The following is a 16,105-nucleotide window of genomic DNA, read 5'->3' as shown; positions in this document are numbered from 1 at the left end:
TCATGGAAAGAACATTCCAGATGGAAGGAACAAATGGCAAGTGTAAAAGCCCAGAGGTAGGAATGTGGCTGACAAATTTGAGGAACTGAAAGAAGGCCGGTGAGCTGAGAAGACATGAACAAAGGATATGTGGGAGGAGCCTGAGGAGGGAGAGATATAGGCAGACATCATGATGTGAGGTCTGCCAGACTGAGGAGTTTGGAGTTTGTTCAGGAGCCATGGGAAGCTACTGAAGAGTTTGAGGCAGAGGAGTGACATGATTATGTTCTTAAAAAAAATCTCTCAGGTTGCTATGTAGAGAATATGCTCTGGGCGGGCAAGATGGATGCTGGCAAAGCAGAAGACATTTCAGGTGAGAAATGATGGTGACTTAAGTTGGGATAAACAAGGAAACAGAGAGAAACCAGAGGTCTAAGACATGCTTTTAAAAGATGTCAAAAAAAAAAAAAAAAGATTTCAGACAGAATCTGCTGGTGGAGCTGTTGTGGAATCTGAAGAATCATGGATGAACTCTAGGATTTTTTGCTTGAGCAAGTGGTACCATTTATTGATATGGAAACAATTAGGGGAAACATCTTGGGGCAGATTTTAGAACAGAGCATGAAATTAAGAGTTCGGTTTGGAACATGTTAACTTTGAGATTCCAATTAGACAGAAGTAGAGATTTCAAGTGGGCTGTTAAATGTCCCAATCTCACCCTCAATGGAGAGGTTGGAGCTAAAGATATAAATTTTAGAGCCATTGGTATATAATACATTTTAAAGCCACAAGACTAAATGAAATCACCTGTTGAAAGAGAAGAGTGCTCAGACTGAGCCCTACTGCACTCCAACATCTGGAGGTTGGAAGAAGCCAGGAAGGTGGAGAAAAATCAGGAGGGAATGATGTCACAGAAGGCCAAGGAAGGAAGTGCTTTAGGCAAAAAAGAGGAGTCAACTATGTCTAACAGTGGTGTGTATTGGTCAGTCTATGCTAGGTTATGCTCTGGTAATAAATTAGCACTAATTCTCAGTAGTTTATCATAATAGCATCTATTTCTCATTCACACTGTATGAACACTGCGGGTCAGAGGGGTGGAGGTTCTATTCCACAATCACCAGGCAACCAGGCTGATGTATCTGGGATGACAATACACCAATCACCAGAGTGAGAGAAGAGACAGCATGGAAAATTGCACAGCGGGTCTTCAGTGCTTCAGCCAAGGGGTAATGCATAGCATAGCCACTCACAACCCACTGGCCAACACTAGTAACATGCACCTCCTCACCTGCAGGGGACCTAGGAACTGGTGTTGGCATGTGGAATAGTTGGTGACTTTACTGCCCTACCATTGTCTGAGAGCTCAACTAAAATGAGAACAGAAAATTGACCACTGGTTTTAGCTATGCTTAGATCACTGAGAATGTCAAAAGAATACTTGCAACAGAGTGAAGGGAATGAAACTCCATTGGACTAGATTGAGGAGAGAATGGAATGTAAGGGAACAGAAACAGTGAATATAGACAACCCTGATGAGGCTTTTTTTTTTTTTTTGTATGGAAAGGGACCAGAGAAATAAGAAGATAACTAGAAGGCTAATGGGTGGGTGGGTGGGGGGAGATATTGTTAAACAGTATTTTTTTTCCTTCCTTTGGATATCTAAATGTCCCTGAATCTCTTACTATGTCATCCCTCTATAAATAGATGAATTTGTCTCCTTTTTTGTTAATAAAATCAAGACCAGTGAACATTGAATGCTTTAATCTTCCATTTTGTACCTACAAATTCAGATATTTCTACATCTCAGTATAACCACTTCAACTTGAATTTTAAAATACTATTTTGTGTGATGGAAATAATCCAAAGAAGAGGGGGAAGTTGCTCAGGCAAGACAGAAGGGATAAGAGAAGAAGCCCAGAGGAGTTTGGGAACCACAGCCCAGGTAGAGGGAGTTGGCCTTTGATAAAATGGTGGATGCTTGATCCACTGTCACCAGAAGGAAAGCCTGGATTGCAGTGAGTCCACCAGTCAGAGCTGATGAGGAAACCCCTGTCCTGTTGCCTTTATCTCCCCAATGAGATGAGGCTATTTCTGTGGAATGAGCCTGGTTGGGTGGTCAGAAAGCAGAGAACACAGAAGCAGTGGAGCTCACCTGACAGTTAAACCACTCTCTCTTCCTCCATTGCTAACTCATAACTAGCAACTACCTTCAGAATTCTCCTACTGAAGTAGTTCTTGTGCTCTAAACAGTTTGACGTGGGTAGGTTTTTAGATGACTCATTATTACAATAATAACTCATTTTTGCACTTTCACTTTTTATAGTGTATTCCATATTTATTCATTCTGTCAGACTTTCAAATAAATGATTCATAGCTGCCATATTCAGTTTTATTACTGTAAAATGTATACATAGAAAACTGCCTTAGAGATGCACGCACAGTTTAACCAATAATGCTTTTAAGAAAAACAAGTTAACTAGAGATACCTCATCCTTGTTCATTCATTCCATTGACAAACCTTGTTTGGAGTATCTACAATGTTTCAGGCACTGAGCTTGGAGCTGGAGCTACAAATGTCTAAGGCAAAATCACATGACTTTTGGAACTCATGGCCTGAGGGCGGGGGGGGGCGAGGTGCGCAGATGTAGTAGTCATGCAAAGGTATCCAGCAGTTCCAAAATGGAAAGATGCACAAAATGCCACCATGTCTTATTAACACTTCACAGTAATATTAAGAGACGAGAGTTTTTATTAGCTTCAGTTGATAGATGAGGAGCTTAAGACTTAAAGCAATTTAAATGGCAGACCCTAGGTCATATAGCTAGTAAGTGAAACCAGCACTCAAACCCATGTCCTCCTACTTGGAATTCTATTGCTTTTCTCCAACCACTACATAAGAGTAGTAGAAGAGCAGCCCAGAGTTACACTCTAAAGCAGATATTTTTCCATCTGAGGGAGGGAGAATAGCCTGACAAGCCTATGGAAAAAGCTAGTGTGCCTCTGCCTGAAAATGCCCTGGGGATGTGGGGGACTCATTAAGGGTGTGGTGTCTGGACCTGGAGGTCACTGGACCCCAATTCCCCCCACAGTCAAAGGAAACCCTGAGGTCCTTCTAATCCATTTCTGTGCCAGTCCCTGAACATGGTGGCCACCTCCCCACCCCTATGACCTTGCCTCTGTGTTCTCTATGAAGGGAGTGACACTGGCCTCCATTGCTCCAGCTCCTGCTCCTCAATTTCTCTAAACCCTGCCTTGGAAAGCCCTCTGCAGATTGCAGACCACGCCCCTTCTTTCACTTTCTAGCAATCACCTGCACCACCAGCACCATACTACCACCAAAGTATTGTCTATGAGTGTCGCCTGCTTGATAACGTGAGGTTTGACCTTCTCATAGCCCCAGTGCTTTCTATCACAAGGTCAAGGATAATATTTCTTTGATTTATGTGTAACACTATGCATAGAAGAGGGTTGTCAATAGAGCAGATACTCAGTACTTGTTGACAAATGGTCTACTTCACCGGTTGACTCACTGCCTCAGTGAATAAACAAATTTTACATTTAAACAATGAAATTCTGAGTAATATTCCATTGTATACATATTACTCAGCCATTAGAAACAACAAATACCCACCATTTGCTTCAACGTGGATGGAAGGTACATTATGCTGAGTATTATGGTATTATGCTGAGTGAAGTAAGTCAATCGGAGAAGGACAAACAGTGTATGTTCTCATTCATTTGGGGAATAGAAATAATAGTGAAAGGGAATATAAGGGAAGGGAGAAGAAATGTGTGGGAAATATCAGAAAGGGAGACAGAACATAAAGACTTCTAACTCTGGGAAATGAACTAGGGGTGGTGGAAGGGGAGGAGGGCGGGGTGTGGGGGTGAGTGGATGACGGGCACTGAGAGGGACACTTGACGGGATGAGCACTGGGTGTTATTCTGTATGTTAGTAAATTGAACACCAATAAAAATTAATTTATTAAAAAATACATAAATAAAATTAAAAAATAAAATAAAATAAAAATAAACAATGAAATTCTTTCCAGAGAAAAAGCAGTCAGGATACAGAGGGGTCAAGGGGAAAATGATGGCCCCTTGGAGCTTTTTCACCTCTTTCTCATGGCTATTGCTCATGTGGGGATGGGAAATTCTTTTCTGCCAAAATCCACACTCGTGGAACCTAGACCCTACCCCTCTTCTCATGGTATCTCCCTGCTTTGGTCCAACACCACCATTTTAAGTGCATAAACTCTTAGAATGTGGAGAGTCTTCAGAACTCAAGCTCCATGTAGATTAGGGAAAGATAATTACTTAACTGGACCTGACCTAGTTGGTTAACCAATAAAGTCCTCATGGCAGAGAGTCAAGGCTCCGTTACAACCCTCCCATTCCCTCTGATCCTTACCCAGGCCCTGGGACTCCAGGTCAAGCAGCTCCTCCTGGCCATCAGGTACCTGCCCCAACTTGCCATTCGTGAACATCTCCAGCTCTTCTGGGCTGCCATGTGCATTCATGGTTTTCAGTACACATCCCAACTCACAACCCAGCACTGCCTTTTTCTCTTGACCTCTTGGTCCCATAGGTCTGACCTCAGTGGTTTGCTGGTATTAATTAGATCGTTTCTACCCGGCAAATGATTTTCCCTTAGCAACACAGTATGCAGAAGGAGATTTCTGGAGTGAGACAAACCTGGGATCAAGTTATGGCTTTGCCATTTTACTGTTGTCTTGGGGTCACTTTTAACCTCTTTCAACCTCAATTACCTTACCTATAGAACAGGCCCAATACTACCTAGTTGACAGGGTCACTGTGAGAATTAAATGAGACAGCATATGTAATCCCTCTAGTACATGTGAAGTTCTCAATAAGCATTAGCTCCTCTCCCACCAGTGCCAATAAACTTGTAAAGATTAGTTGAGTTAATATCTGTGAATTCATATTTGTGAAGCATGAAACAGTGCCTATCACATAGAAGACACAAAAATGCTTTTCCCCTTCCTTTTCTTGCCCCCAAAGAATGAATAGAAGTATACCCAAACTCCATATAGCCTTTTGCTTACTTCCAAGCCAGAGAAACAGAATTTTAATTAAATCTACATGCATTTCAGGGAAGGGGCTACTAGGCTAGAATGTATTTTTTTTAATTCCCTCGTAAGTATGTATCAAAATAAATTTGAGGCTACAGTGAAATTCTTTCCCAATTCTGCTACAGATAAAAAAAAAAAAAACCTGCCTCATTTTTCAGACACTAGGGCATGTGAACAATGCTCTAGCCACTGCCCCCAAAGCACAGGCTGACAGGAGAACTGAGCTCATCAGAGTGGAAGCCAGTCAACAGACCCCTGTTAACCATGGCCTTTGGAAATGGTCAGGACATTTCAAACTCAGGGAATCCTGTGTTTTTCAGATTCTGCAGAATTTGTAGCCTCTTCTATTCAGTGGCCCTCTCAGTCAACTGTCCTCTAATCCATAAAGAGCTAGAGCATGCATGTCCTTCCACCCAGATTTCCAAGGTTAGTCCAAATATTGGGCATGGGACCGACTAGACACCCAGGCTGCCACATCTCGGGACTACAATGGATGGAAAGGACTCCTTAGATCCAGTTTCGCCTGGCAGCAGGAGCCTCAGCATGCTGTCTTATTTCATGGAAATGTGCTAGCCTCCAGATTCCTGAGTTAACTCCAAAACACAGAAATGCCAACATGACCCAGGCTGTTCTCCAAGCTCCATGCCTGTGTCTGTCCACAGATTTTTTCTGAGCAACCCACATGGGTACTTTGTCCTGAATAAGAACACTCACAAAATAAAAACCCCAGAGAGGCCAGGTCAGGAAAATGAAGGTCTTTAGCAGATGATCTTCAGGACCACATTTTCAAGGCTTTATGTTACTGCTGGAAATGGGCCATTGCCCTCAAGCAGCTGCCATTCTTCCAGGGGCTCCATGTCCATCCATGCAGTTGGCACACTGGGCCTTTCAGCACCCACTAAGGCCAACATCCAGGATACAGCTGCAGCAGGAGGGTGAATCAGACATGGTTACCAGGACGAAAGAGAAACACAACCAGCCTTGAACACTGCCCCTTAATTCCACCCAGCCCACATGGTCTGTGCTGCTGGGCCAGCGAGGCTTGCTGGTGGGATGTGTGATCTCTGGCACCAGGAGTCAGGAACCCATTTGATTTATTTAGATGTGGTGCCACTACTGGGTGGGTCTCCTAAGGTTTCCGTGGCTTTCCACTTCAGATTTTCCCTTTACTCCACTCCCTTGACCCCTGCCAAGTCTACCATGCTTCAGCCTGGTCCAAGCCAGCCCTAAGAATCTACAAATTAAAGGTTCTCCTTTGATGGCTTTCATGTGGCAGTTTAGGAAACTCCAAGGCCAGTCCTAATCTGAGGACTTTAGCCCAGGTGGTATCTTCTGGTTTGAACATAGGCCTTTAACCCCAAGGCTTTGGGCACCGACTCATTCCAGAAGTGTCGCTCAAAAGCAGGAAGTAGGTTGGGCAAGTGTCCTTGGTCACTCCAAAAGGTCTACTCTTGGTCTTCACATCTGCAGTCACTTTGGCCGTGGCTAAGTGGTTTTATCTCCCCCTTGTCCTCAGATTCCATACCCTGTTGTACCCGCCCAGCAACCCCTCAAATTGTAGCTGAGCCACTCCTGGCCCTTAAAGTAAACAGAGCCATGGCACATGGCGCTGCTTCCTCTGGCGACCTCCAGGACCCTGGTGGTGGAGAAACATGGACAGAGGGCTTCTTGGCATCTGCTCCCAGCCAGCCACTCTCAGTGATTTGGGCACTTGAGGGCTTGATGCTGCTCCCTGGGGAAAATCACCTGCATCTTAGTTCCTAAGGTGGTAGAACTAGACAGTTATTTTTCCCCCGGAAACATAGGAATCGTGAAAGTAACAGCAATTGTCATTTGATTAGGTAGGAATCTGGGAGCCATCTGTTAAAGGAGATGAGTGACAGGCTGCCTGACAATGTCTTTGGTGAGTGTGAGGAAGGAAAGTGGGAATGCAGGGGCTATATGCATGCCATCCAGGTCTTCCATGTAACTTCTGGAAACCTCCTCCATCCTAAATGACAGCATCCTCCCCGCAGTGAGGGGAGGAAGGTAAAGCATCTCAAATGTCCTTCCTAATCTTTCTGAGAGATGGGCCATTTCTCTTTATAAGATCTTTTAGCACTTCCTCATCTCATGAATGTATTCAGTCCAGTACCAGTGGACCCTTTGCTTTCCATGCTAGATGCGGTTGGCCTGTCCTCCACCCCAGGGTTCCTGACTATAACCATCATTTCCTTTGATGGCCCTGGGGACATCCTTGTTCCAAGCACCATTCCCAAGAGGGCTGGACCGCAGACCTTTCTTTCATTTCCCTCCTGATCTTTATGTTTCTTGCTGCCTTGGTAGATTATCCCTTCCTCTCATCTAAATTCTTCCTTTCTCTCCCTCCCACTGATACATTCATCCTAACTTCCCTACATACCAAAGGATGGAAATCTTTTCTCATTATATGAGAATATTTTTGTATATTTCACCTAAGTCAGCATTTACTGAGAAATTTCAATGCATATAGAACCTTATATCTGATATCATACAAAACCACACTCTATCCCTGCCTGTTGCTTCTCATTACTATCTGCACTTCCACGTTCTACAAATTGTAGGGATTCATCATATCACTGTATCAAAACCACTCCCTCACCTTTGGTTTCAAAGGTTCTGCTACAAAGCCACAAATCATGTAATCACCATCCAGCTTCCTCTCTGTCTCAGCCTTGAACATCCCCCACCCAGCACTGAGCCTTCTCTTGCATTTAGTCCCAGCTGGAGTGATCCATGCCCTCTTCCTCATTAGCGTCCACTCCACCATTCACTTTTCCTCATTCCCTGTAGGTCTTCTTTTCTCCCCTTCCTTCGTTAGTCAGGGGGAACTGAGGCACCACATGAATAGATGTGTTTCCCAAGGAAAAGATATTTTTGGCTCTGACTGAGAAATCATTTTTCAGCATTGAATAACACAACTCTCCATCATTTTACATTTGTCCATTTTTAAGCAATAGCTTAAGCAGCAGTAGGTTGTTTGGAGCAGCCAGGAAAATGAGCTCTGGCCCTCGTGCTCCAGACTAAAGGAAATCAGACAGCAGGCCCAAAGGCAGGAGCATAAACTCTCCACTTCCAATCTTTTTCCTTTCCATTTGGTTTCCATGGGACCCTGTGTTGGGGGGCGGGGAGGGCTTCCAAAAGGACTGATGGATGTTTTTCGGCAAAATAAGGAGCCCAGATTTCAGGATGGCAAAAAAGAGAGCATTAAGAATGAGGACCAGCGCCTAAAAATTTTGTATGCCTAACATATTCAGAAGCCCCACTCCAGGGCTGATTCTGTGAGTGCCTTGTTGTCTGTCATTTCTGCCTAAATGCTGTTCAGAAAAAGTATCAATATCCAGAAGAAAGGCTGCCTTTAGGATTTGGAAGTGTTTTCCATCTAACTCACCACCTGAAACTGTGATGTTGTGTTTTGGGGACTCAGACAGAGAAAACTCCTCTTCTTTAGGGTTTTTTGTTTATTTGTCTTTTGGTTTTTGCTTTGTTTTGTTTGAAATTTTATTCGCTCTCCTCCAGGTTTTAAACAGTCCAGTGTCTCAGCAGACCAGCAGGCTTCTCTGAGTCATCCATATTTTCTGGGATTCGACACGGGGACCTGGGATTGAAATTCACTAAAAGGAAATGACCGAGAGCTAGAATTGGTCATGGCAAGGGGGAATTCCTAAGGTCCTCAGCTTTGATGAGCAGCTGAGTCTGACAGACTAAACAAAGTTGGGGAGAAGGCACAATTTGTCTTTGCCATCACACCTTCACTTTCAAGCTCAGATTTTCCCCATTTTGGCACCAGCCTGAGACACCATCTTATGTCTCTTCTTTGCAGGACCTGTTAGCTAATTGTCAACAAATCGTGAAGTTTGTCTTTGCTAGCTCTAGGATAGTGATGCCTTCCAGAGCATTTGCATTTTTATAAAAGCTTCTTGGAGTTGGAATCTCTAAGGGCGGGCTGTGAAGCATAGTGACATGTGGTGGGAGAAGATGGTGTTGAATTTCTTGTGTGTATGTGTGAATTTCTAAAATCACACTACACAGGGTATGCACCCACTCAGTGTGGTGGTGGAGGGAGGAAGAGCAGTGAATGCACTTCCCTCATCATGTCACAATATGCTATACTCAAAGGAAGAGCATCAAGCATGTGAAGCATTCATTTATTCGTTCAAAAGAATTTGAGTTCCTCCTATGTGCCAGGGACCATCCAGGTACTAGAAAGACTGCAGCAAACAAAACTAACAAACACTACTGCCCATGGAGTACACAAATTCTAGAAATAATCATAGAGATAGTAAGTCAAAATTCATGGTTCTGTTTTTTCTGTGCTACTGAAAAGATAATTCAAAGTTTTGGACAAGATAGACGGTAATAAGAGTATAATCTCACAGGCAGATCTACTCCTACCAGGTCATTTTCAGGCCCACCAACTACCTCCTCTCTCAGGCAGACTTTCCCTGGAAAGAGTGATCTGAGAGCAGAGCTGACTTTTCTAGAAGCCAGACCATTCTTACCCCTTTGTAAAATTTCTTTGACTGAGCCTCTGTTCCTTTATCTGTAAAATGATACTTGACCAGGGATCATGGAGAAGTTTAACTGACCTAATAGGTAAGGAAACACTTGATACGGTGATTAGCATAAAGTATGTAAGAAATTCATTTTATTCTCTCCAAAGGCCATTCCTACTGGGCGGCAGAACCATGCACATTAATCAAGTTGCCCTTTTAATCCATACTCCTCCTCTGCCCCCTCCATCTGGGATCCTCTTTCCACTTCTCCACCTGCCATGTGCTGCTCGTCCCTCAGAATCCTTCCCAGTCTCCCCTGACAGAGCTGACCGGCCTCCTCTCTGTTTCCCAGCACTGGACACAGGCCTGCCTTACAGCAAACAGCAGCTTTCGTTGTGATTGTTCACAGTTTTTTCTCCTTCACTAGACTTTCAATTCTTTAAGGGCAAGGATCAAAGCTTTCATCTTCTTGTTCAAGTTTATATCTCTGTCACATGCCAACCACAGTGCCTAAGATAAATCAATATTGGTGGGGTGAATAAATAAATAGATGATTATCTCATTAGCTTGTGCTCCAACTGCTCTTACTCCTTCTAATGTGGACATTGTGTGCTCAGAGGCCAGGGCTTGCCAGATGAGAAAGCTGTTTTCTAAATCCTGAGAGGGGAAGACAAGCTCTTCAGTAGGCTTCCCTCTCTTCCTTCAGACAATGGGCATCATCAAGCAACCGCCCTTTGGCCTCCCTGAGCAGACATGTCTGATGCTAGCTGCCAGAATTATAGCCCTCACATGAATGTCCACTCACCTGAGCTCACCACCATCAGAGAACTCCAATGCCAAATACTCTCTCCATCGTCACTGGAGGAAAGCTGATACCTGCCATACTCCTGACAATAAGCCATAGCATCTCCTAAATCACCAGAAGTATTAAGTGCTTCCAGTGTAACTTTCTCATAATGCATACTCCACTGAATTTTAAGTCATTGAAAATTGGTGACTCCTATACACTGTGATACGGTGCCGGCTCCAAATACTTTTAGCAAGACTTTGAAGATTCTCTGGAAAACGATAGTAAATTACCTTCCTGGATTTCCCTCCTCTGTGTACTCCATGTTCTTTCTGTCCCAACTACTCAGGCCCCTCTACATCTTGGGGAAAACACAGTGGGGTTTTCAGTTGGTCATAAATTCTTCTGGGACCTACTGCTGTAACAGTGCCATGGGCCCTGAGAAACTGCAGCACAGCCATTCCGTTCCACCCAGCTGTCAATTCAGACTGTCAGCTCTAAAAGAAAGCCGAGCCTGGGAGAGAAAAGGCCATGAACCGGTCTCCCTCACTGAAGCCTTTTGAACAACACTCCCTCCACACACACCCCCACCCGCCCCCTGCTGCTGCTGCCTTCTCATCACTTCCTCTGTGGGAGGCAATTTGGGGGATCCCCCAGGCAGGCTCCCATGTGGTCTCCATGGAGCTCTCCTCATCCCCAACTCTATTCCAGAGAGATTCACTCCCTCTACCCTCTGTTGCTATTTAATTGGCAGTGAAAAGCGCACATTGTCAGAATTGGGCACAGACCAGGAGTGGGGGAGAGGTATGGCATGAGTCCCTTGGCTCCTGGTGGGCTCTGCTGGATAAAAAGTGTCCCCTGGTTAATGTCTCTCATGCAGCAGAGCTCATCTTTCTGAGTCTCACACAAACCCATTCCCAGGCCAACCCAGTTCTAGAGTGTGCAGGACAGATGTGGAGACAAAACTGAGATGTGCCCATTTGCTTCTGATTGGAAATGGGTGGGGTGTCTTGTGTGCCTCACCATTCAGACATTCTTCATGGTACTATTTTTATCAACAGTAATCATTAAATTGGTGTCAGATGGGCTGGTCTAGTTCCTCACCCCGAGGCCTGGTGATGAGACTCAGCGGGTTTTTTCCAGGCAAGAGGAGACTTGTGGGGGTATGTGGTATGTGGCCCACATGAATGCATCTCCAGAACCTGAAGCCTCACAGCAAACCCCCCTTGCCCTGGATCATGTTCAGGTGGCAATTAGAGCAAGGTTCATTGTCAATCCTGGTTCATTCCTGACCTGATTTATTTAACAGACATATGGTGAGCACTTTCTAAATGCCAGACAAGACACTAGGTATTCACAAAAATGTAATCTCTACCTCCTGGAAACGTACCTGTCACCAGCAAGGATTGTCATGTGAAGTAACAGTGTCTACTGGGCTGTGTGTGTTACAGATGCATTGATAGGAACATAGTGGAGGGAGGATTCATGCTGCCTGGGCCCCAGGGAAATTTTGAGGGATTGGTAACACTCAGCCAAGACTTCAAAGATAAGTAGAATTAACTGGATGAAAACATGGGGAAAAGGAATCAATGCTTTTAAAAGAGGCATTAAAAAAAAAAAAAAAACTCCACAAATTCATCCAAAATCCAGCTGTGAATTCAACTCTCACCTAGGCACAAGCCTAGGTGAGAGTCCCAGGCACAGGCCTGCATTGACCCTCGCTCTGGGAGGCTGGATGGAAGAGGGATGCAGTACAGGAATGCTCCTTGCTCACTCCAACGTCCCTGGCTGTGCTGACTCTGGCTTTCAGAATTTGGCCTTCGAACAGGGCCCAGCAGTGAGGGTTGGCACCTAGTGACCATAGCAACACGAGGTGTTGAGGTTAGACGTGAACTAGGAGCCTCCAACACAACCTGCTCATGGGTCTTGTGATGGAGAACCTAACTTCTGAGTAAGAACTGAGGCCCCTCCTTAAGACACAGAAAACAAGGAGGAGACATTATATGGAGACTAAGGGTAGAATTTTCTAGATTCTATATCTTCCAGTGTGGATTGTATTTCTTTCAACTAAATGCCTGGAAATTCAGCATGAAATTTAACAGAAAACCAAAATGGGGCATAACAGGAAAACGGGGAGAAATGCGGCACTGAATGATGGCAGAAAGTGCATTTGCAGATGTTCTCGGCAAATTCAGGGCCTGGTGCTCTGGTTTTCATTTCCTCTGACCAGACATTCCGAACTCCACCCCCCACAAGTCACATGCATGCACCGGCCCAGCCCCACAGGGTGCAGGGTGTCACTGGACTGGCCTCCGTGGTGGGTCGGTGGCCAGCTGGAAGAGCCCAGGGCCACCTGTCTGGTCAGGAGACTCTCCACTGTGAGCCTCTTAGAACCAGGGCTGGCTCTGCAGTCCCACTAAAGTGACAGTGAAATTAATGGGATCCTGATGCTGCGACTGAGGCCATTTCCCCGTGTCTCCAAACAGGGATGAGAGAAGAAATGTCATTAGGACGACAAGAGGCTTTTGAAATCTTCAAGAGGGACCACGCTGACAGCATCACCATCGAAGACAACAAACAGATCCTGAAGCAGAGGTAAGGCTGGCTCAGAGTGCCACTGGTCCTCCGAGGCTTAGCCCGGCCAGCCTCAAGGAAACTTGCTACTCCATTCTCCTTAATCTGCCTGACCCAACTTCTAGAAGGCATGACGCATACTCAGTTTCACAGTGAACTATGTCCAGCCTGGTAGGACTTTCCTCCATAGAAACCTCCTCAGCCCTGTGGGGTAAGCAACATCATGGCAGGGTCTGTTCTGACAGCACTGACTTTGTATACAGTTGTCGCTTCTTACTTACACTAATTCCCATCTGCCTGTGACTGTCGATATCACACTGTTCCAAAGACAAGGGAAAATAAGTCTATAGACCAAATTATTGTCTCAGAACTCTAGACCTTCCAGCTGCGGCTGCCCTGCACTTCCTACTCAGAGGGAGTAGATGTTGCACACCTCTCCTGACGCAGAGGCCTCTGGTGTGTTCTCTAGCAGAGACTGAGTGGATAGCAGCACCTGCTGACATACTGTCAGGCCAGCCTTGAACCCTTTAGGAAAAGGCCTAGAGGTGTATAATTCGTTTCAGCTCATCTGTGATGTAGATGCATAGCCTCAAACTGTGGCAAACAGAAAGACTGCGGGGTGCCTGGGTCTAGGGTTCAGAAGAGAGAGTTGTGGACTATGAACTGTTACGTTCAGTCACATGTGATTCTGGATCTTGGCACACAAACAAACACTTGTGAATTTTCAAAACCAATTCATTGAATTAGAACGAGAGCCAGTTTTGAGAGTCGTATGCTTATAAATGCTTCAAGAGAGCCCAAGAGGTGGCCAAGCTCAGGAGAACATGTGGAGATGCAAGAGTCTAGAGGGTAGAAGCAGGGGGGAAGCTCTAAGGGGCAGGGAGGGAGAGGAGGCCATCAGGGAGCCTGAGAAGAAGCAGAGAGAAAAGCTGGGGAGAGCCAGGAGAACCTGTTGTCCTGCAAGCCAAGAAGGGAGGCAGCTCCAAGCAGCGTGTTGTGAGTGGTGTTGGACCCTAGAAAGAAAGAAGTGGGGAATAGCTGGACGGAGCACCCTGAGCCAGCAGGCGACTAGGGACCACAGGTCGGGGGGCTGGGAGTGACGGAGAACATGAGAAAGAGCTGAGCAAGCAGAGCACATGCAAACATGTGTTCAGAAAGTTTGTGATAGACAACAAACATTTGAAGGAGGAAGAAGGGAGGCCTAACAAGAAGGGAAGTTTGTTGAGAGAGAATTGGCCAACATTATAGGCTGCAGAACCAAGCCTATGAAGAGAGAGGCAGGCAGACTGACAGCCCAGGGGTGGAGCTGACCCAGCAAGGCCTCAGAGAGAAGGTCTGGCAGGGAGGGCATCAAAGATCCCGGTGAGGTGAGCCTGGAGAGAAAAATGGGGCGCGATGAGGCTGCAAATGATGCTCTTCGAAGTGCAGGGAGACAAGTAAAGATGGCCTCTGTTGTCCCTGTGGAAGTTGAAGTGGAATAAGAGTCGTGAAGGTGGCAGCAGAGGTTTCATACAGATGTCACAGGGAACAGGAAAGAGGGTAGAGCTGGAAAAAGAAAAGGAAAGGCAAGCAGCACTGAGGGCCAAGATTGACTGTTACCCACCAGCATTCTCACTTTGGTGGCGTGTGAGTGGGGGTCTCAGATCACTTTAGGGATCCAGCAATGGTGGGAGGGGTGTCGCCAGGAGCAATCGTCTGGAGAGCCACACTGCACCCCCTGTAGTCCAAAGACGTACACGTGGCCCATCCAGCCCATGGTTCCTCCTCTGGGTGTGTCTCCTAAGAAGCTCTCATGTGGGCTCAGAAGGGGACGTATGTGAGGATGTGCACGGCAGCTCAGTTTGTGGCTGAGGAGAGCTGGAAGCCTGGGTGTCCATCACTGGGGAAGCAGAGAGGGAAAATCTCGGGGAAGCTGCCCGTGACGTCAGGAGCAATGGATGAATGTACACATGCCAACACAGGTAGCACTAAGAACATAGAATTCATGGAGACTCTAAAGAGATGCACACAGAACAAACAAAAACAGCCAAACATAAGGATAGACCGTCACATACTTTAACCGTAAGAATGGTTACCTGTGTGAAGGAGCAGAATGAGAGCAGGACAGGGGCGTGTGAATGAATAAATGAATAAAACAAGGACCAGGGAAGGAAATAAAATGACTCTAGTGAAAGCTGAGGACACCTCTCCCTGCAAAAATGGACATAGGCACATCCACACAAATCCACACAAATTGTAGCAAGTGAATCCTGGGGTTTCACAAACCTAATGTGTATCCACGGTAAGCCGTTTGTTTCTGGGATAGTCCACTGGACGTGCTGGAGCAGAATGCCTGTCTGTGTGAGCCTGTCATCCAGTAAGAACCTCTAGGGGCCCTCAGCCTTGTCCTCACCCAAGGCTTCGTAGCTTACACCAGTGCCTGACAACTCTGGCTTCATATTAAAATGACCCATGGAGCTTGTAAAAGCTCTCAACACTGGGCCTGACACTAAGATACCCTAATTTAATTAGGTAGGAGCTAAGTTTCCATTTCTTTAAAGATTCCAACATGCAACCAGTTTTGAAAACCACTGGCTAAACAGTGTGCAGAGTCCCTGAGATCCAGAACCTCTGAGGTAGGATCCCCTAACTTTATGGGCTAAACCAATTACCAAGTAATTCTTTTGCACACTCAAGTTGAAGAACCACTAGCTTAGGGGAAATTCTCTCTTTTTTTTTTTTAAGATTTTATTTATTTGAGAGAGAGAGAAAAAAAATATGAGTGGAGGAGGGGTAGGCAGAGGGAGAAGGAGAAGGAGACTCCCCACTGAGCAGGGAGCCCAATGCGGGACTCTATCCTAGGACTCCCGGACCATGACCTGAGGCAAAGGCAGACACTTAACTGACTGAGCCACCCAGGTACTTCAAGAATTATTCTAGAATTGGTATGGTTCCTGGTTCTGGTTTATACTCTTGTGTTTAGGTCTGTTTCCAGCGAGAGGGTGGTTTGGGATGGCAGGGCTGAAGATGTGGCCTTTCAAAGCCTCTTAATACAGAGCTCACTTAACTCTAGCACAGTAGAGTTCTGACAACCCCATGACAAATGTGCTTTTGGGCTGAAACATATCCAATCACATAGGATGGGCTGGTAATACTGGTGGTCCCATCATGCTTGTGGC

The 16,105-nt window shown here is 45.7% G+C and overlaps 1 protein-coding gene across 1 annotated transcript in view; it reads left to right on the top strand.

Annotated features, from left to right (window-relative positions):
• The window catches only part of KIF6 (kinesin family member 6), a 375,439-nt gene that overhangs the window by 263,484 nt on the left and 95,850 nt on the right, over positions 1 to 16,105 (top strand). Inside the window, exon 14 of the mRNA XM_055329543.1 lies at positions 12,860 to 12,968. Coding sequence (XP_055185518.1) covers positions 12,860 to 12,968 — 109 coding nt within the window. The remainder of the gene's footprint in view (positions 1 to 12,859; positions 12,969 to 16,105) is intronic.

The sequence above is a fragment of the Nyctereutes procyonoides genome, unplaced genomic scaffold, assembly GCF_905146905.1.
Source record: "Nyctereutes procyonoides isolate TBG_1078 unplaced genomic scaffold, NYPRO_anot_genome, whole genome shotgun sequence".
Classification (NCBI taxonomy): Eukaryota; Metazoa; Chordata; class Mammalia; order Carnivora; family Canidae; genus Nyctereutes; species Nyctereutes procyonoides.
Note: the sequence above shows the minus strand (reverse complement) of the source record. Positions and strands in the feature narration are given on the sequence as shown.